This window comes from Marmota flaviventris, chromosome 10, assembly GCF_047511675.1.
Source record: "Marmota flaviventris isolate mMarFla1 chromosome 10, mMarFla1.hap1, whole genome shotgun sequence".
NCBI classification, from domain to species: Eukaryota; Metazoa; Chordata; class Mammalia; order Rodentia; family Sciuridae; genus Marmota; species Marmota flaviventris.
In genome coordinates this window covers 119,807,147-119,827,605 of record NC_092507.1, presented here as the reverse complement: position 1 = coordinate 119,827,605, position 20,459 = coordinate 119,807,147, and the positions used below count along the sequence as shown (strand labels likewise).

At 41.2% G+C, this 20,459-nt stretch overlaps 1 protein-coding gene and 1 long non-coding RNA gene across 4 annotated transcripts; one reads left to right on the top strand and one right to left on the bottom strand.

The window, feature by feature from the left end:
• Positions 1 to 41: 41 nt before the first annotated feature.
• Aqp10 (aquaporin 10) lies at positions 42 to 20,341 on the top strand. 3 transcript variants are annotated; one of them, XM_071618406.1, is made up of 8 exons: positions 42 to 141; positions 1,182 to 1,248; positions 16,694 to 16,854; positions 17,344 to 17,470; positions 18,355 to 18,492; positions 18,598 to 18,716; positions 18,944 to 19,161; positions 19,579 to 20,341. In XM_071618406.1, the coding sequence occupies exons 1-8, from the start codon at positions 139 to 141 to the stop codon at positions 19,868 to 19,870; spliced, it is 1,125 nt and encodes a 374-aa protein (XP_071474507.1). In that variant the 5' UTR covers positions 42 to 138; the 3' UTR covers positions 19,871 to 20,341. The 3 variants fall into 3 exon arrangements, with proteins under 3 accessions (XP_071474507.1, XP_027776789.1, XP_027776790.1); XM_027920988.2 differs by lacking the exon at positions 42 to 141 and having other exon boundaries at positions 348 to 1,248; XM_027920989.2 differs by lacking the exons at positions 42 to 141; positions 1,182 to 1,248 and adding an exon at positions 14,654 to 16,276.
• Positions 6,143 to 17,951, bottom strand: LOC139707303 (uncharacterized). Its single transcript, XR_011708964.1, has 3 exons — positions 17,691 to 17,951; positions 9,760 to 9,884; positions 6,143 to 6,331 (listed from the first exon to the last, which is right to left on the bottom strand). It is a non-coding gene; the product is annotated as an uncharacterized lncRNA (long non-coding RNA).
• Positions 20,342 to 20,459: the final 118 nt, after the last annotated feature.

Here is a 20,459-nt window from a genome sequence, read left to right as displayed (position 1 = left end):
CGATATTTTGGCTTAGTTTTCTCCTTATTTTTATTTTTTAAAAAATATTTTCAGCCAGCTACGGTGGGGCTTGCCTGTAATCCCAGTGGCTCAGGAGGCTGAGACAGGAGGATTGCGAGTTCAAAGGCAGCCTCAGCAATGGTGAGGCACTAAACAACTCAGTGAGACCCTGTCTCTAAATAAAAAAACAAAAATAGGGCTGGGGATGTGGCTCAGTGGTTGAGTGCTGCCCCTGAGTTCAAACCATGGTACCAAACACACACACACACACACACACACACACACACGTGTGTGTGGGTGGGTGGGGGGGTAGATGGGCCCAATACCTTTATTTTGCTTATTTGTTTTTTTGGGGTGCTGAGGATGGAACCCAGTACCTCACATGTGCTAGGCAAGCACTCTGCCACTGAGCCACAGCATAGCCCCCCTTCTTATTTTTAAAGTTTTTGTTCTACTTCCAAAACCTGATTTAATGTAGAGTCAGACACCATTGGAAACTGATTTCTTATTGAGCAGATAACTGCAGATAATGCCAATAACATTTCTAAGAAAGGATACATCAAGTTGGGCACAGTGGCATGTCTAATCCCAGCCATTTGGGAGGCTGAGGCAAGAGGATCACAATTTGAGGCCAGCTTAGGCAACTTAGTGAGAGCTGTCTCAAAACAAAATATAAAGGACTGGGGATTATGCTCAGGGGAAAGCACTTGCCTAGCACATGTGAGGTCTTGGGTTCGATACCCAGTACCATCACCACAAAAACAACAACAACAAAAATACATCAATACAGCAGATTTCCCCCCAAACGGTGTGTTTGGTATGAAGTAGGGGATGACTGTTTTTCCTAAGTGCAGGACCACTGACTGGATAATTCACAAGATAATATGAAGAAGTATATAGGTGAATATTTCTTTAGTGGCTATGTTTTTATTTTTATGTATGTTAGAAAAGTATAACTTATACAAACATTACTAGATCTTTTTCTCATTGAAAACTTTTTTTTTAGTACTATAGTTAGGAATGGCAGGTTTTACACATTTACTTCCCTCTGTTTTCTCTCTAAACCACACAAAAATGATGACAAAGGGATTTTTATAAAAAGGCATAAGTATAAGTATCAAGGACAGGAATTGATAATAATGAAATTTCTTTTTTTTTTTTCTTTTCTTTTTTTTTTTTAGTTGGACACCTTTATTTTATGTATTTGTTTTTATGTGGTGCTGAGGATGGAACCCAGGGCCTCACTAGGTAAGCGCTCTACCACTGACCCACAACCCCAGCCCTGAAATTTGTCTTTTTATTAAAATATCTTTTGGTTGACAGAAGCTGTTGATTTGTTATAGCCAAATTTATGTTTTCCTTTTATGATTAGCATTTTTTAAAAATATTTATTTCTTAGTTGTAGTTGGACACAATATCTTTATTTTATTATATATGGTGCTAAGGATCAAACCCAGGGCCTCACACATGCTAGGCGAGCGCTTTACTGCTGAGCCACAACCCCAGCCCTGATTAGCATTCTTTATAACTTTCAGAAATCTCTCCTAACCCAAAGTTAAAAGGATATTTTCCTATTTATCTGGTAAAAGTTTTATTATAGTTTTTTTCTTTTCAGGTTTTGAAATCTACCTGGAATTTATCTTGGTGTATGGTCTGAATTGGGAGAAAAACTTTATTTTTTCCCATTTGGAAATAGTATAATAATGGTTAGATAAGTATTTATAAATATACACACCTGTGGGCTGCGGCTCTCACTCAGAGGCAGAGCACTTGCCTAGCATATGTGAGGCACTGGGTTCAATCCTCAGCACCACATAAAAGAATAAGACTTGCTGCCCATCTATAATATAAAAAAAATGTTTTTAAAGTATACTAGGTCTTTCTATTCTGTGCTAGGTCTTTGTATTCTCTTATACTCATCTACTTTAAATAAATTCACTTAACTGCTGAAGTTTATAAGAATACATTGGTTTTTCCAGTCATTTCTTTAGAATTTCACCATAAATACAAATGACGCCAAAGATCACCATAAATAAAGAAAGCCTCTAACGTGAGTAATGGAGACTCATACAAAAGAAGCAACTTGGAAGAAACAGACTAGGCAGAGGAAAACTTAACCAGTATCATCTTTAGAAATATGAAATAATATATTGTGTCCTTAAAACTTCCTAGGGTGGTGGTATATAACTGAAATTCCAGCTACTGGCGAGGCCAAAGCAGAAGGATTCCAAGTTTGAGGCTAGCCTGGAAAACTTTGTGAGACTGTCTCAAAATTAAATGAGCTGGGAGTATAGCTCAGTGATATAAGGGTTTACCTAGCATGTTCAAGACCCTGGGTTTAATCCTCAATGCTGGGGGGTGGAGGGGAAGTAATAAAAAATTACAAAAGGATGCTAGAAAAGAAAAGAGCAAAAGAGCCTCAGAGACTTAAAAATATGGTAGCAGAAATGGAAAAATAAATTATTTTGAAGACAAAGTTGAGGAAATATCCAAAAAAGTAGGTGAAATTAAAAAAAATATGTAAATTATCAATGAAATAAGAAAATATCCCAAGATAGAAGGATACTTTAAAAAAACAAACAAAAAAACCTTTATTTTATTTATTTATTTTTATGTGGTGCTGAGGATGGAACCCAGTGCCTCCCATGGGCTAGGCAAGCTCCCTCCAATGAGCCACAACCCAGCCCCCGGATATTACTTTATAATCTGAAAGGACCCACTATATGCTAGACATGAAGGATAAAGATAAACCTACTCCAAGGCACATCATGTGAGATTTTAGAACACTATAGAGACAAGGAGAAATTTTAAATTGGGGGGGGGGGAGGGGGAGAGCTCACAAAGGATTAGGAATCAGAACATAAATTTTAATAGCAAAATGAATTAAGAGACGGACTGGGGTTGTGGCTCAGTAGTAGAGCACTTGTCTCACCATGTGAGGCACTGGGTTTGATCCTCAGCACCACATAAAAATAAATAAAAGGCATAAAAATATTAAAAAAAAATACAGTGGAGCTAGGTTCTTGGGAGGCTGAGGCAGGGAGATCACTGCATTTAGGAGTTCCAGACTGTTTGAGAGAAAATAAGCAAAAAATACGACTGGAAGGCTGGGAATGTGGCTCAGTGGTAGAGCGCTTGCCTACCACGCATGAGGCACTGGGTTCAATCCCAGTACCACATCAAAAATAAATAAATAAACAAAGGTATTGTGTCCATTTACAACGTGTGTGCGTGTGAGAGAGAGAGAGAGGAGAGTGGAGAGCCACCAATTCCCACTACTGGGTATAAATCCAGAAGAAATGAAATCAGTATGTTGAAGAGATGAATCAACAGAAGTGTCCAACAAATAAGTAAAATATCTTTAAAAATAAAAATTAAGAGCCACCCACAGTGCCATGTGCCTGTAGCCCATGGGAGACCGTGAGGCTGGAGGATGGCTTGGCTTCAGCAGTTCAAGGCCAGCCTGGACCACAGAGGGAAACCACATCTCAAAAAAATACATAAAAAAATTTAAAAAGCAAAGAAAAAAAGGGAGCAGAAAACTTACAAATACTGAAGGAAAATTACTTCAATCTAGAATTGTATACTATAACTATCAAATGTGGGAGGGCATTAGACACTTCTATACATGAAAGGTCTCCAATATTTGGGTCTCATGTACCTATGAGGAAACTTCTGGAGGAAGGAAGGGGTGGTTGTAATCAGGGATCTCCCTCTTCATCAGAAATTGGCTCAAAAGAGGGAAGAACTCCATAATGATGAAAGGAGGTTCCATGATATGGCTGTGCTTTCGATAAAGCAAACGGTCTAGGCTGCAGTGTGTCAGAAGAGTCCAGATGTCTTCAAAAAGATGAAACTAGCTGGGCACAGTGGCACATACCCATAATCACAGCTACTTGGGAAGCTGAGGCAGGATGATCATTAAGTTTGAGGTCAACCTATCTCCAAATAAAAACGCTAGGGAAATAGCCTCATGTGGCTTATAGAATTATTTGATCCTCAAAATAAAAAGGCTTGGGGCTGGGGTTGTGGCTCAGAGGTAGAGCACTTGCCTAGCATGTGTGAGACACTGGGTTCCATCCTCAGCACCACATAAACAAAGATATTGTGTCCACCCAAAACTAAAAAATAAATATTAAAAAAATAAAAAGGCTCAGTGGTAAAGCACCCACCAGGTTCAATCCCCAGTACAGGGGGAAAAAATTGATTAAAACAAAAATTTTTTTTTTAGTTGTACATTGACACAATCTCTTTATTTTTTATTTATTTATTTTTATATGGTGCTGAGGATTGAACCCAGTGCCTCACGCATGCAAGGCAAGCAGTTTACCACTGAGATACAACCCCAGCCCGATATATTTTAATTATTGAAAAATTTTAACAATTGTGGGGCAAAAGAGCTCGGGGTTTGAATAAAGGGCAAGTGCTTAGAAAACTAAGTTAACAATAAGACAACAATTGCTCTATTAATTGTATCAGGAATACAAAATGAGGAGTTTAGTTAAATTATACCATATGGCCCACTTTTTTGGTTATGGTAGTACTGGGATGGAATCCAGGTATACCCTACTACTGAATTATAAATCCAGCCCATTTTATTTTTTCTTTCAAGGCAGGGTCTTACTGAGTTGCTGAGGCTGACCTCATACTTGGGATCCTGCTTCAGCTTCCTGAGTAGCCAGGATAACATGGGTGTGCCATTGTACCCCACTGGCCTAGCTTTAAGTAGCATATATACTATGATAACAAATAATATTGCTACAATATAAGGTATAATAGGTCTTTGTTGGGAAGGCAGAGGAATTGAAGTATGCATATTTTTGTGGGGAAAGTACAGAATATCTAAATAGTGTAAAGTTGATAAGTAGTATCTAAAACAAAAGTAACATGTAACACTATGAGCATATTATTTGGAGATACAGTGGTAAGTATTAAAGGAAACTTTTAAAAAGTTTGAAATAGTTGCCTCTGGGGAATAAACATTTATGGAGAATATTTACGTTGAGGATGGGAAGCTGATATTTTTCATATGGCTTGTAGAATTAATTGACCCTTTAAATATCTACATATTACTAATAAATTTATAGTCAGACGCAGTTGTGCATGCCTGTAATCCCAGCGGGAGGCTAAGGCAGGAGGATGGAGAGTTCAAAGCCAGCCTCAGCAAAAGTGAGGCACTAGGCAACTCAGCAAGAACCTGTCTCTAAATAAAATACAAATAGGGCTGGGGATGTGGCTCAGTGATTGAGTGCCCCTGAGTTCAATCCCCAGTAACAAAAATAAATAAATTTATAGATGCAATGCAAAAAGTTAAAGAAAATAAAATTACAGAGAAAATACATTTATAGTTGTGTTGGCATTTGACAGGGTGGTGATTCAGCAGATCAGCGGGGAAAAGATGAATTGACTGCTTAAGAGATGATTTGGGGAAAACCAAAACAAAAAAATGGCATTGGATTTCCAATGTATGTTGTGCTGGAAAAGTTGAAAGCCTAAGGTCAAAGGTGAACTTAAAATGCTAATACAAGAACTTGTTATATTTGTGATTTTGAACTAGAGAAAGACTAGTTGGGGGACAAGTACTGAGGATTGAACCCAGGGGTGCTCTACGACTAGGGAACATCTCCAGCCCTTTATATTTTTTATTTTGAGACAGGGTTGCTCTTAAGTTGCTGAGGGTTTTGCTAAATTGCCATGGCTGGCTTTGAACTTTGCAGTCCTCCTGCCTCAGCCTCCCAAGTTGCTGGGATTACAGACCTCTCAACTCAATGACAAATGCAGATTTTAGAAACAACAAGATACCCAGCAATTAGGCAAAAATTAGTCTGGTAATGCCAAATATTAATAACAATGTGAAGAGATGGATCTCTTTTGTACTCTTATAGGGAGTATGGATTAATACAGCTATTTCTGGTTTTATTATTTAATTACTTTGAGAAATTAAATAAGCACATACTCAGTGATCCAGCAATCTTAATTCTTGATGAATATTTCAGGGAAACTTGTGTCTAGATTTATAAGGGGGTCACAAATAAGAATATTTATCACAGCACCATTTATATTAGAACTGTGTTAGGTAATTTTCATTAGAGAAGTAGAGAGGTTAAATACATCATAGTATAGATGCTACTCAGTAGATAAAAATATTGGCAAAAGGAAGCATGGAGAGATCTTAAAAACAGTAATGAGCAAAAGAAAGAAAGAAAGAAAAAAGTCAGGCATAGTGGTACACACCTGTAATTCCAGCAGCTTGGGAAGCCGAGGCAGGAGGATCACAAGGTCAAAGCCAGGCTTGGCAACTTAGCAAGGCCATAAACAATTTAGTGAGATCCTGTCTCAAAATAAAAAGGGTTCGGGGTGTGGCTTAGTGGTTAATATCCCTGGGTTCAATTTCTGGTGCAAAAAAAAAAAAATGATTTTTTTTGGCACAGTAACATGTCAATTAAAAATCACACCAAGAAACTTTTGGCTATCCCAGTTAAAGAGGTCTATGAACCGGGCACCGTGGTTCACACCAGTAATCCCAGCTACTCAGGATGCTGAGGCAGAAGAATTGCAAGTTCAAGGCCAACCTAGGCAACTTTGGGTGACCCTATTTCAAAACTTAAAAAGAGCTGGCGATGTAGGTTAGTGGTAGAGCATCCCTGGCTTTAATCCCCAGTACTACAAAAACAGGCCGATTGGCAGAGGTGAGTGCCTATGAACTTGAGGTTTTTGAACACAATGCATCTATCCAAATTATTGGCTTACCACTACCCTCTGCAGGGTGACCCTGAGGGAAAATTTAAAATAGGAACAAAAGAACTGGGCAGAGGAGCTAGAGTTATGGCTTAGAGGTAGAGCACTTGCCCAGCACATGCAAGGCACTGGGTTTGATGTTCAGCATCACATTAAATAAATAAAGGTATTGTGTCCAACTACAACTAAAAAAAAAATAATTAAAAAAAATTGGGCAGAGGGGGCTGGGGATGTGGCTCAAGCGGTAGCGCGCTCGCTTGGCATGCGTGTGGCCCGGGTTCGATCCTCAGCACCACATACAAACAAAGATGTTGTGTCCGCCGATAACTAAAAAATAAATATTAAAATTCTCCCTCTCTCTCTCTCTCTCTCTCCCCCTCCCCCTCACTCTCTCTTTAAAAAAAAAATTGGGCAGAGACATCAGCAGCAGCACACTGTGGAAAAGAGATTTTTCAGTTTAATTCCAGGCAAATCACATATACGCACATACTACTACCACCACTGACAATAACAAAACAACAGTACTCCAAAAACAGATTCAGAGTTCTTAAAGTGTATTATCTAAAAGGACTGGGTTGAGTGCCGTGGCACATGCCTGTAATCCCAGCAGCTCAGGAGACTGAGACAAGAGGATTGCATGTTCAAGACCAGCCTCAGCAACTTAGTGAGGTCCTAAGCAACTAAGTGAGACCCTGTCTCAAAATGAAAACAAAAATGACTGGGGATGTAACTCGGTGGTAAAGCACCCCTAAGTTAAATATCCAATACCAAAAAATAATATAAAATAAGTTGGGTCTGGGATTATAGCTTGGTAGTACAATATTTGTCTAGAACATGCAAGGCTCTGGGTTCAGTCCCCAATATCACACTCATGCATGTATGCATGTGCACACATACCAATTACCTAAAGTAACCAGTTTCTAACCCAAATTATGAGCCATTTGAATAAATAGGAAACTGTGATCCACATCTAGAATAAAAGAAAAAGTCAATAAAAGCTTAGTCTGAGTAGGCCCAGATGTTGAATTTGGCAGACAGTTTTCAAAGCAGATTTTATAAATATTTTTAGAGATTTAAAGGAAAATATTTGTTGGGCAAGGTGACACATGCCTTGAGTCCCACCTATTTGGGAGGCTAAGTGAGTTGGGAGGATTAGTTGAGCCCATGAATTTGAGACCACTCTGGGCAACACAAACCCCATCTCAAAAATACAAAAACAAACGAAAAAAATTTGACAATGATTCAACAAATAGGGAATCTCAGTAGAGAAACAGAGGCTGTAAAATAATAATAAAAATAATAATAGCAGCCAGTGGTAGTTTTAGAATTGTAAAGTGTAGCAACTGAAAGGAAACATTTAGTAGATGGCCTAATTGCATGTAGGAAATAACATGCAATAGAAATTATCTAATCTGAAGAATAGAGAAAAAAATGTTATTAGGCTCGGCGTGAAGACATATACTTGCAGTTCTAGCTACTCAGGAGGGTGCAGCAGAGGATTGCAAGTTCAAGGCCAGTCTGGGCAATTTAATGAGACCTTCTCATAATTAAAAAAAAAAAAAAAAAAAAGCCTGGGCATGTATAGTTCTTGCCTAGCATGCATGAGGCCTGGGTTCAATTCTCACTATTGAAAGAAAAAAAAAAAAAAAGACTATGTTAGAAAGGAGGAGATATCTAAAATCAATAACCTACCAGGTGCAGTGGCACATGCCTTTATAATCCCACCACTTGGGAGGCAGAAGCAGGAGGATTAAAAATTTAAGTTCAGCCTGAGAAACTTCATAAGACCCTCACTCAAAATCAAAAGTAAAAAAGGGCTGGGGATGTAGCTCAGTTATAAAGTGCCCTTGAGTTTAATCCCCACTACCACAAAAAATAAATAACCTAATCTTTTACTTCAAGAAGCTGAAAAAATAAGAAAAACCTAAAGCAGTAGGGAAAAAAAAGAACATAATAAAGACCAGAGTGAAATCAATGAAAGAGAAAATAAAAGCATTAGAGAATTAATGAAACCAAAAATTGAACCTTTGGAAATATCACCAATAAACCAAATGTGGTTCCACATGCCTGTAATCTCAGCTACCAGGGAGGCTTCATCCATTCATCTATTGAAGAGCACCTAGTTTGGTTCTATGGTTTAGCTATTGTGAATTGTGCTGCTATAAACATTGATGTGGCTGCATCACTGTAGTATGCTGGGTTTTTTAATTTTTTAATTGTCAATGGATTTTTATTTTATTTATTTATATGTGGTGCTGAGAATCAAACCCAGTGCCTCACACATGCTAGGCAAACGCTCTACTACTCCAGCCCCAAGTATGCTGTTTTTAAGTCCTTTGGGTATAGACTGAGGAGTGGGATAGCTGGGTCAAATGGTGGATCTATTCCAAGTTTTCTGAAGAATCTCCTTACTGTGTGCCAGATTGGTTGCACCAACTTGCAGTCCCACCAACAATGTATGAGTGTACCTTTTCGTCTACATCCTTGCCAATACTTATTGTTGCTTGCATTCGTTTTTAAAATTAATTAGTTAATTAATTTTACAGTAGAATGCATTTTTTTGAGCACTTGAATTTTCTTTTGCTTAACAATTTCCATTCTAGAAATCTAACATAATGGAAGTAACTTTCAAGTGGCCAAAAATAGGTGCATATTCATATATATATATATATATATATATATATATATATATATATATATGTGTTGTTATAAAGATATAAATTTACTAATAAATATGGAAAGGCATAAATTCAACACAATTGTATCAACAACATATAAGGGAAATAGTTAAATGATCAATTTCATACTATAGAATACTATGCATCTATTAGAGACAATGTTCTAAATCTAGAAAATCACAATGTTCTTTTTAAAAAATTATTAATTTATTTTAATTAGGTATATATGAGAGCAGAATGCATTTTGATTAATTGTACACAATTGCAGCACAACTTTACATTTCTACAACTTTACATTTGTACATGATGTAACATCATACCACATGTGCAGTCATATATGTACCTAGGGTAATAATGTCCATCTCAGGGCTGGGGATGTGGCTCAAGCAGTAGCGCGCTCTCCTGGCATGCGTGCGGCCCGGGTTCGATCCTCAGCACCACATACAAAGATGTTGTGTCCGCCGAAAACTAAAAAATAAATATTAAAAAAATTCTCTCTCTCTCTCAAAAAAAGAACCATTTGTTTAAAAAAAAAAAATGTCCATCTCATTCCACCATCTTTCCTGCCCCCATGCACCCTCTCTCCGCCTCTCTCCTCTCCCTTTCCTTTGCCCAATCAAAGTTCCTCCATTTTTCCCATGCCTTCCCTATCCCTGTTATGGATCAGCATCCATATATCAGAGAGAACATCGAGCCTTTGGTTTTTTGGGATTGGCTTAATTTGCTTAGCATGATATTTTCCATCTCTATCAATTTACCTGCAAATGCCATAATTTTATTCTCTTTTAATGCTGAGTAATATTCCATTGTGTACATATACCACAGTTTCTTTATCCACTCATCTATTGAAAGGCATCTAGGTTTATTCCACAGTTTAACTATTGTGAATTGAGCTGCTATGAACATTGATGTGGCTGTGTCACTATAGTATGCTGATTTTAAGTCCTTTGGGTATAGACTGAGGAGTGGGATAGGAGTGGTTCCATTCCAAGTTTTCTCCATACCACTTTCCAGATTGGTTGCACCAATTTGCAGCCCCACCAGCAATGAATGAGTGTGCCTTTCCCCCCACATCCTTGCCAACATTTATTGTTGTCTGTATTCTTGATAACTGCCATTCTGACTGGCATGAGATGAAATCTTAGAGTAGTTAGATTTCCGTTTCTCTAATTACTAGAGATATTGAACATTTTCCATATATTTCTTAATTGAATATATATCTTCTTCTGAGAAGTGTCTGTTAAGCTCCTTAGCCCATTTATTGATTTGGGTTGTTTGTTCTTTTGGTGTTAAGTTTTTTGAGTTCTTTATAGATCCTGGAAATTAGTGCTCTATCTGACATGCATGTGGCAAAAATTTGCTCCCAAAATGTAGGCTCTCTCTTCACCACATTGTTTCTTTTGCTGAGAAGAAGCTTTTTAGTTTGAGTCCATCCTATTTATTAATTCTTGATTTTATTTCTTGCGCTTTAGAAATCTTGTTAAGGAAGTCAGGGCCTAATCCGATGTGATGAAGATTTGGGCCTATTTTGCCTATATTAGGCTCAGGGTCTCTGGTCTAATTCCTAGGTCCTTGATCCACTTTGAGTTGAGTTTTGTCAAGGTAAGAAATAGGGATTTATTTTCATTTTTGCTGCATAAGGATTTCCAGTTCTCCCAGCACCATTTGTTGAAGAGGCTATCTTTTCTCCAATGTATGTTTTTGGCACCTTTGTCTAGTATGAGATAACTGTATTTATGTGGTTTTGTCTCTGTGTCTTCTATTCTGTACCATTGATCTACATATCTGTTTTTGTGCCAATACCATGCCATTTTTGTTACTATAGTATAATTTAAGGTCTGGTATTGTGATGCCTCCTGCTTCACTCTTCTTGCTAAGGACTGCTTTGGCTATTCTGGGCCTCTTATTTTTCCAAGTTGTTGAGAGCCACAGCCGAAGGGGCCCCAGCAAACTTCCAGCTGCCAGCAACCAGCTGCCGGCTGATGATTGGCTCACAGCAGCCCCAGCAACATCTAGCTGATTGGCTCCTCTGCGGTGATGCTCATTGGGCTGTTTCCCTGCCCTTTCAGACCACGGAGCTGGTCATTGGGGGACTTTTTTGGCTCCGCCCACGTGACCCAGCCAATCGGCCTCAAGAGCAGGAGGATTGTGGGAGGGGGAGAGAATATTGTGTGGGAGAGAGAGGCTTGTGGAGGGGAGAGAGAGGCTTGTGGAAAGCTGGTGGTGGCAGTTGAGGCTCTGAGGGTTTTTCCTGAGAGGCTGTTTTGTTTGGCGTGTGTGGTTCTAAAAATAAAGTTAGTTTCTTTTGACAAGTGGCTCCTGATTGTGCCCAGCCAGACTGCGGCACCAAGTGAATTTCATGATTGCTTTTTCTATTTCCATAAGAAATGACTAAGGGGATTTTAATTTGAATTGCATTGAATCTGTATAGGGCTTTGGGTAGTATGGCCATTTTGACAATATTAATTTTGCCTATCCAAGAGTACAGGAGAGTTTCCATCTTCTAAAGTCTTCTTCAATTTCTTTCTTTAGTGCTCTGTAGTTTTCATTGTAGAGATCTTTCACCTCTTTTGTTAAGTTGATTCCCAAGTATTTCATTTTATTTTTTCAGTCTATTGTGAATGCGTTAGTTTTCCTCATTTCTCTTTCAGAGGATTCATCACTGATGTATAGAAATGCATTTGATTTATGGATATTGATTTTATATCCTGCTACTTTGCTGAATTCATTAATTAATTCTAGAAGTTTTCTGGTAGAGTTTTTTTGGATCCTCTAAGTATAGAATCATGTCATCAGCAAATAATGATAGTTTGAGTTCTTATTTTCCTATGTGTATCCCTTTAATTTCTTTCCTCTAATTGCTCTGGCTAGAATTTCAAGGATTATGTTGAATAGAAGTGGTGAAAAAAAGGGCATCCCTGTCTTGTTCTGGTGTTTAGAGGGAATACTTTTTTTTTTTTTTGCCATTTAGAATGATGTTGTCCTTGGGTTTAGCATAGAGAGCTTTTACAATGTTGAGGTATGTTCCTATTATCCCTAGTTTTTCTAGTGTTTTAAACATGGAAGGGTGCTATATTTTGTCAAATGCCTTCTCTGCATCAATTGATATAATCACATGATTCTTTAAGTATATTGATGTGAATTATATTTATTGATTTCCATATATTGAACCAGCCTTGAATCCCTTTTACAGTAGAATGCATTTTGACATATAGTACACAAATGGAGCACAACTTCTCATTCCCCTGGCTATAATGGTTCACAATCACTCCACTAGTGTCATCACACATGTATATAGGGTAATAACGTCTGTCTCTTTTACTGTTCTTCCCATCCCCACAACCCCACCCCTCCGCTAACTTCCCTCTACACAAACCAAAGTTCCTTCATTATTCCCTATCTTGCTGTCCTACTGTGGATCAGCATCCGCTTATCAGAGAAAACATTCAGCTTTTGATTTTGAGGGAGGGATTGGCTTATTTCACTTAGCATGATATTCTCTAGTTCCATCCATTTACCAGCAAATGCCATAATTTCATTCTTCTTTAAAGCTGAGTAATAGTCCATGTGTATATGTACCATATTTCCTTTATCCTTTCCTCTGTTGAAGGGCATCTAGATTGGTTCCATAGTTTATCGTGGATTGTGCCACATTGATGTGGCTGTGTCACTGTAGTATGTGGATTTCAAGTCCTTTGGGTATAAATCAAGGAGTAGGAAAGCGGGGTCATTCCAAGTTTTCTGAGGAATTTCCATATTGCTTTCTATAGTGGTTGCACCAATTTGCAGGTCCACCAACAATGTATGAGTGTATGTTTTTCTCCACATTCTTGCCAACACTTACTATTACTTGTATTCTTGATAATTGCCATTCTGACAGGAGTGAGATGAAATCTTAATTTTGATTTGCATTTCTCTAATTACTAGAAATGATGAACACTTTTTCATACGTTTATTGACTGCATTTCTTCTTCTGTAAAGTGTCTGTTCAGTTCCTTAGCCCATTTATTAATTGGGTTATTTGTTTTTTTTGGTGTTAAGTTTTTTGAGTTCTTTATATATGCTGGAGATTCATGCTTTATCTGAGCTGTGTATGTGGTAAAGATTTTTTTTCCCATTCTGTAGGCTTTCTTATCACGTCATTGATGGTTTCTTTTGCTGAGAAGAAGCTTTGTAGTTTGAATCCATTCCATTTATTGATTCTTGATTTTACTTCTTGCACTTTAGGAGTCTTGTTAAGGAAGTCAGGGCCTAAGCCAACATGATGAAGATTTGGGCCTATTTTTCTTCTATTAGGCACAGGGTCTCTGTTCTAATGTCTAAGTCTTTGATATATTTTGAATTGATTTTTGTGCAGGGTGAGAGATAGATGTTCAATTTCATTCTGCTACATATGGATTTCCATTTTTCCCAGCACCATTTGTTGAACAGTCTATCTGTTCTAATGTATATTTTTGGCTCTTTTGTCTAGTATGAGATAGCCATATTTATGTGGGTTTCTGTGTCTTCTATTCTAGATCATTGGTCTACATGTCTATTTTAGTACCAGTACCATGCAATTTTTGTTACTATTGCTCTGTAATATAGTTTAAGGTCCTGTATCGTGATTCCTCCTGCTTCACTTTTCTTGCTAAGGGTTGCTTTGTCTATTCTGAACCTCTTATATTTCCAAATGAATTTCACGATTGCCTTGTCTATTTCTATAAGGAATAATGTTGGGATTTTAATTGGAATCACTTTGAATCTGTTTAGCACTTTTGGTAGTATGGCCATTTTGACAATATTAATTCTGCCTATCCAAAACCACAGGAGATCTTTTCCATTGTCACTAGAATTCTTCATGACATCAACCATTCTAAATTGCATTCTGTGGAAAAAGACTTAAGATGAAGAGATACAAAGCTAAGACTTATTGGGGCTGGGACTGTAGCTCAGTGGCAGAGTGTTTGATCCTCAGCACCACATAAAAATAAATAAAGACATACTGTTCATCTAGAACTACAAAAAATTAAAAAAATTTATTGAGGAGTGCTAAAACTCTTGAGAGGTATATAAGTAAGGAAGTAAGGAAAGCAGGATTGGGCATAGGGAAAAACTGACACACCTGAAGATGTAACTATTATGGTTTAGATATGAGGTGTCCCCAAAAAGCTCATGTGTGAGACAATGCAAAAAAGTTTAGAGGTGAAATGATTGGGTTATGGGAGTTTTAACCTAATCATTACATGAATCCCCTGATGGGAATTAACTGGATCGTAACTGTAGGCAGGCAAGGTGTGGCTGGAAGAGGTTGGTCCCAGAAGAGTGTGTTTGGGGTTTATATTTTGTTATGGTGAGGACAGATAGCTCTCTGTCTCTGTCTCTCTCTGCTTCCTGGTAGCCATGTCTTGAGCCACTTTCCCCTGCCACACTCTTCCACCATGATGTTCTGCCACACTTTGGGCCCACAACAATGGAGTTGGCCATTAATGGACTAAGAACTCTGAAACTGCAGCCTTGAAAATAAGCTTTTCTACCTCTAAAATTATTCTTGTCAGGTTTCCTGGTTGCAGCAATGAAAAAACTGACTAAAGTATATAACGAAAGTTTCAGCTGATCCTATGGGGGAACTCTGGAGTTGGAATGGCCCTTCAGATTTTTCTCAAATTGAGGCAAAGAGACCAGGCCTTGTATCCCTGCATTAACCAATTATTGTACATGGGTCCCATAGAAGAGCTCAACTTAGGTGACTCGTTTTCCTAACTCATAGGGCATTGCATTTGTGGTATCAGAGGCCAATGGGTGTGGTAGCATACACATATAGTTCAAACTACTTGGAAGGCTGAGGTAGGAGGATGGCTTGAGGCCAGAACTGTAGGGCACACTGCTGATTGGGGATCCATGCTAAGTTCAGCATCAATAGGGTAACTTTCCAGGAGCAGGGGATCACTGTTCCTAAGGAGGAGTGAACCAAGGGGTGAACCTAAGGAATTGTTATGTTGACTCTGAAAAGAGATCTGGATGGAGCACTATAGTATTTGTTAAACCTAGCAGAGAAGTATTATTGCACATGGATATGCCCAAGAGTGGGCCAGATCCCGAGTGTTTACATAAATCAAGGTCCCAGGCCTCAAACACTTCATAAACTATACACAATATTTTAAACACTTGTAGATTATCTGTTTCTACCTTCTGGAACATAAGCTCTAGGAGGGTAGAAACTATGTTTTCTTCACCATTTTTTCCCTAGGGACTGAAGTTGATTAACTGTTGAGTGAATCTATTAGGAGTCTTGAGATATGAAGAAAAAGGATCTGGCTTCATGTTATGCAGAGTTAAGAGTGGCATGTCTCTGGAGAAGAGCAGGTGGAGCTGAGCATGGGTGTGAACTCCTCATCTTAAGCTGTGGCAGAAGACACACAGATAAAGATTCTCTAATCAAGCAGGGTGCGGTGGCACATGCTGCCTGTAATCCCAAAAGCTCAGGAGGCTGAGGCAGGAGGACACAAAGTTGGCCTCAGCAACTCAGTGAGGCCCTAATCAACTCAGTGAGACTCTATTTCTGAATAAAATACAAAATAGGGCTCTTTCTGGGGATGTGGCTTAGTGGTATCCACCCCCCCACAAAAAAAAAGTGTTGGGAATTTGGCTCAGTGGTTAAGTGCCCCTGGGTTTAATCTCTGGTACCAAAAAAAAAAAAAAAAAAAGAAAGAAAGAAAAAAAGAAAGATCCTCTAATCATGAGACCCTGCATGAAGAAAGCACAAGCATTCAACATGTGGGATCCATTTTCACAGTCTGTAGTCTTCAGCCCAGTCTCTCTGGATGCTCCTTGAGTTCTTCAAATATCCAAATGGTTTGAGGAAAGGCTTCATGTTCCAGGTGAGAGGCATTGTAGAATACCAGATGGAGAATTAGAAGACCCAGTTTGAATTCCCTCAATCACTAACTAACTGTGATTCTGGGGAATTATAGGGCTCAGTATACTCATATGTCAATGGGATCAATAGTACACAGCTGTCTTTAGGGTCAAGAGTATTAATGTATCTGAAGCAGGGTACTTTCTGCAATTCAGGCTAGTTCTATGAGAAATAGGGATAAAGGACAGAAGAGAGAGAGAGATCCTGGGCAAACTCCAGGCAGAGGTGCACACAGCCTGCTCACAGACAGGCCTCTCACATTCCAGCTTCCACATATGCACAGAAAGCTGTGAGCTCTATTCTACACATCTGCGTAGATAGTAACTGCCAAGATAATTGGTTTTAAAGTCTGTTCCTTATCTTTTCCCCTGGCATGCAGGAGCTGTGTGCCTATGCACACAGAAGAGCAGTGGACAGAGACAGCAAGACACCACCATGGTCCGGGATCAGCTGCTGGCCAAAATGAGGGGCTACTTTCGGATCCACAGCCTCCTGGCCCGACAGTGCTTGGCAGAGTTTCTGGGTGTATTTGTGCTCATGGTAGGCAGTAACTGCGGGGAAGAAAGGAGGGAGGTAGACCAATATTTCTGGCTCTTCCTATACTTCCTTTTAACTCTCAATCTCTTCTCTTTCCCTCTTGTTTCTCCTCTTCCTTCTTCTCCTTCTCCTTATTTTTAAATTTTTGTTTGTTTTATACTGGGGATTGAACCAGGGCACTTTACTGCTTACCTACAGAGTTTCTGATAACTTTCTGAGGGCTCACCAAGTTGCTGAGGCTGGCTTCAAACTTGCAATCCTCTTGCCTCAACCTCCCAAGTCATTAGAACTATAGGCACGCTCAAGGACACTCAGCTTGCTTCTTCTATTAGATGCCTTCTCTCCCTTTTTCCTTCTCCTCCACTTCTTCCATTTCTTTATCTCTTTCCTGTTTCTGCTTTTCTCCTTTCCCTGCTGGTCCCTTGGTTGCTCCCAATCTCTCTCCTGTTGGTCTCCTGGACTTCCTTTTCCTCACCTTTCTCTCCCTGTCAGCTTCTCACTCAGGGGGCTGTGGCCCAGGCTGTCACCAGTGGAGAAACCAAAGGGAACTTCTTCACCATGTTTCTGGCTGGTTCTCTGGCAGTTACAATAGCCATCTACGTGGCAGGCAATGTCTCAGGTGAGCAGGGTGGGGTCTGGTCATCGGAAGGGGTGGGACGTGTATGTGGCAGTGGGTGTCTGCAATGGTAAAAAGGCACGTCCTTTGGTGACTCATGAATATTATCTTCGTAAGCTTGACCAGTGCCCCAGACTGAGATATGTCTTCAGCCTTACCCAGTCCCTCCCCTTCCTATCTCTCTCCATTCCCCTTCCTCACACTAATGGATCAGTTGGCTTACCTTGGCAGAAATCTATGCCAGGGCAATGACAGTAAGTACTGTTCTCTGACGCCTCACACCTGAAGCTCTCTGGTGTCAACTCCACTCAGGACCTTGCGCTTGTCCCTCAGATACACGCTGCATCAGTGTGCTGAAGTGGAAAGGGCAGAGAGATGCAGGTTCAAATCTTGGCTTCATTGTGTGACCTTGAGGAGTCACTTAAACTCTTTGAGCCTTAATTCCTTAAGATGAAGCATGAAGATCATGAGCTCAAAGCCAGCCTCAGCAAAAGTGAGGCCCTAAGCAATGAGACCCCATCTCTAAATAAAATACAAAAAATAGGGTTGGGGGGCTGGGGATGTGGCTCAAGTGGTAGCGCGCTCGCCTGGCGTGCGTGCGGCCCGGGTTCGATCCTCAGCACCACATACAAACAAAGATGTTGTGTCCGCCTAAAACATAAATAAATAAATAAATATTTAAAAAAAAAAAATAGGGTTGGGGAAGTGGCTCAGTGGTCAAGTGCCCCCGAGTTCAATCCCTGATACCAAAAAAAAAAAGAAAAAAATATATATACACACCCATATATGATGAGAATGATACAATTTATCCTAAGAGTTGTAGGAAGGAGAGGCCGTGTTGCTGGTGACAGTGTTTAGATGCTCATTTTCTTCCTCTGTCCCTGAAGGAGCTCACCTGAATCCAGCCTACTCCCTAGCCATGTGCCTCCTGGGACGCTTCCCCTGGTCCAAGCTCCCCATCTACTGCTTTGTGCAGCTGCTGTCTGCCTTCTGTGCCTCTGGAGCCACCTATGTTCTCTACTATGGTAACAGAGGGGACAGTGTTGGAGCACCTGTATGTGCGGAGGGGTGCCTCAGGGCAGTTTGCCGTAAGTAAAGATGGCAACCCTGGGTTTTCCTCTCTCCCAAAGATGCTCTACAGAACTATACAGGGGGGAACCTGACAGTGACTGGCCCCAAGGAGACTGCCTCCATCTTTGCCACCTATCCTGCCCCTTATTTGTCCCTGAACAATGGCTTCCTGGATCAGGTAGGTGAGAGGAGCAGAACTGGAAAAGTTTAACCTTTTCCCTTCACTTGGGACCCCAGCCAATTGTTCTGGGTGGAATATGGAGCTAGTTCTACTTTGGTACCCCACCAGCCCCCAGCTGCTTGTGTTGAACAAAGCGAGGTGACATGGGGGTCATAGTTTGGAGTGTTTGGGTGAGGGCAAATGGAGCACCTGGCAACTAATGACCAGGACCCCTCTGTCTGAAGGTTTTGGGCACTGGGATCCTGATTGTGGGGCTCTTGGCCATCCTGGACGGACGCAACAAGGGAGTACCTGTGGGTCTGGAGCCCGTGGTGGTGGGGCTGCTGATCCTAGTCATCGGACTATCCATGGGTGTCAACTGTGGGTTCCCACTCAACCCTGCCAGAGATCTGGGTCCACGGCTCTTCACCTACTTGGCTGGCTGGGGCCCTGAAGTCTTCAGGTGGGAGACATCTTCCCTGGATGCGGTCCTTAACTCACCTCTCTCTGCTAATGGCTCTGTCCCTGGGTCCCTAGCTTTCTCCTCTTAAATAGTTCTCTTGCCCTCTTAGGACAGCGTTCCTCACTTTCCCCTGTCCTTTCACTGAAACAGTTAAGATTTAGAGGTTGTATTCTGGGGAACGTCATATTATTTCTTTGGGCATTAGTGACCTACCTCATCAGCAAATGGGTATATTCAGATAATTCCCTAAGGCTAGAGGCTGGACTAAGTTCTTCTGGTGGTCTCTCCTCTCTCTTCTCGTGTCTTTCACTCCAGGAACTACTTTAGGGAGCTCCCTTGGTTACTGGCGCAGTCCTTGAGGAGAGGGGAGACTAAGGGAACCATTCCTCATGCGTCTCTTTTGTCCTTCTCTTGCAGTGCTGGCAATGGCTGGTGGTGGGTGCCTGTGGTGGCCCCTTTGGTGGGGGCTACCCTTGGCACAGCCACATACCAGCTGCTGGTGGCTCTGCACCACCCTGAAGACTCAGAGCAAGGTCAGAAAAAAGCCTCAGACTTGGAAACTCCTGCCTCGGTTCAGATGCCCAGCCTCCGGGCCTCTAGGAACGCAGTTGCTGAAAGTAGCCACGAGGGGGTGTCCACCCTGGACGCTGGCTTGGGAGGGCTGCGGGAGTCTGCGGGGTGGAGGGCCGACGGGGGAACTTTCCTCTAGTCGGGGCCTGGCGGGGAACTTGCCTCCAAACCTGGGTCCCCTCTGCCTGACTTCCAGCTCTTGTAAGCCCAGCGTCGCGCGCCTTTGCCCCACAGGGGTGCTTCGCGGACGGTCATTAGCGGCGGGGAAGCCGCTCCATCCAGGGGGCGTGGTGGGGCGGCGGAGCACGGACCGTCCCTCGCCTGGTAGGCAGGGAGAGAAAGGCGAGAGACGAGGCCCGACCTCTTCCAGGCTAACCCGAGGCTGTGTCGTTCTCCGAGAGCGAAATGCCACGGGAGGAGCCCGGGCGAGGAGCCTGAGGCGGCCGGCTGCGGGGTGTGAGTCGGGGCCACGGGGAAGCTGGCGGCGAGGAGGATTCGAGCTCGCCGCTTCTCCCGCCCTCTCGTCCCTCCGGGCCGAAGATGCGCTTTTTGCAAAGAAGGCAGCATTTCTCATTCGCTTTCTTACGAATTAAAAGGAAAAACCTCGCTACCTGGCTTCCCGGGTTGTCCGTTTGTTGAGAGGTGCGGGACGGACGCGGGGCGAGGGGACCGGCCGGCGGCTTCGGGGGACGGGCCAGGACCCTCCCCCTGCCCCGCACAAAGATGGC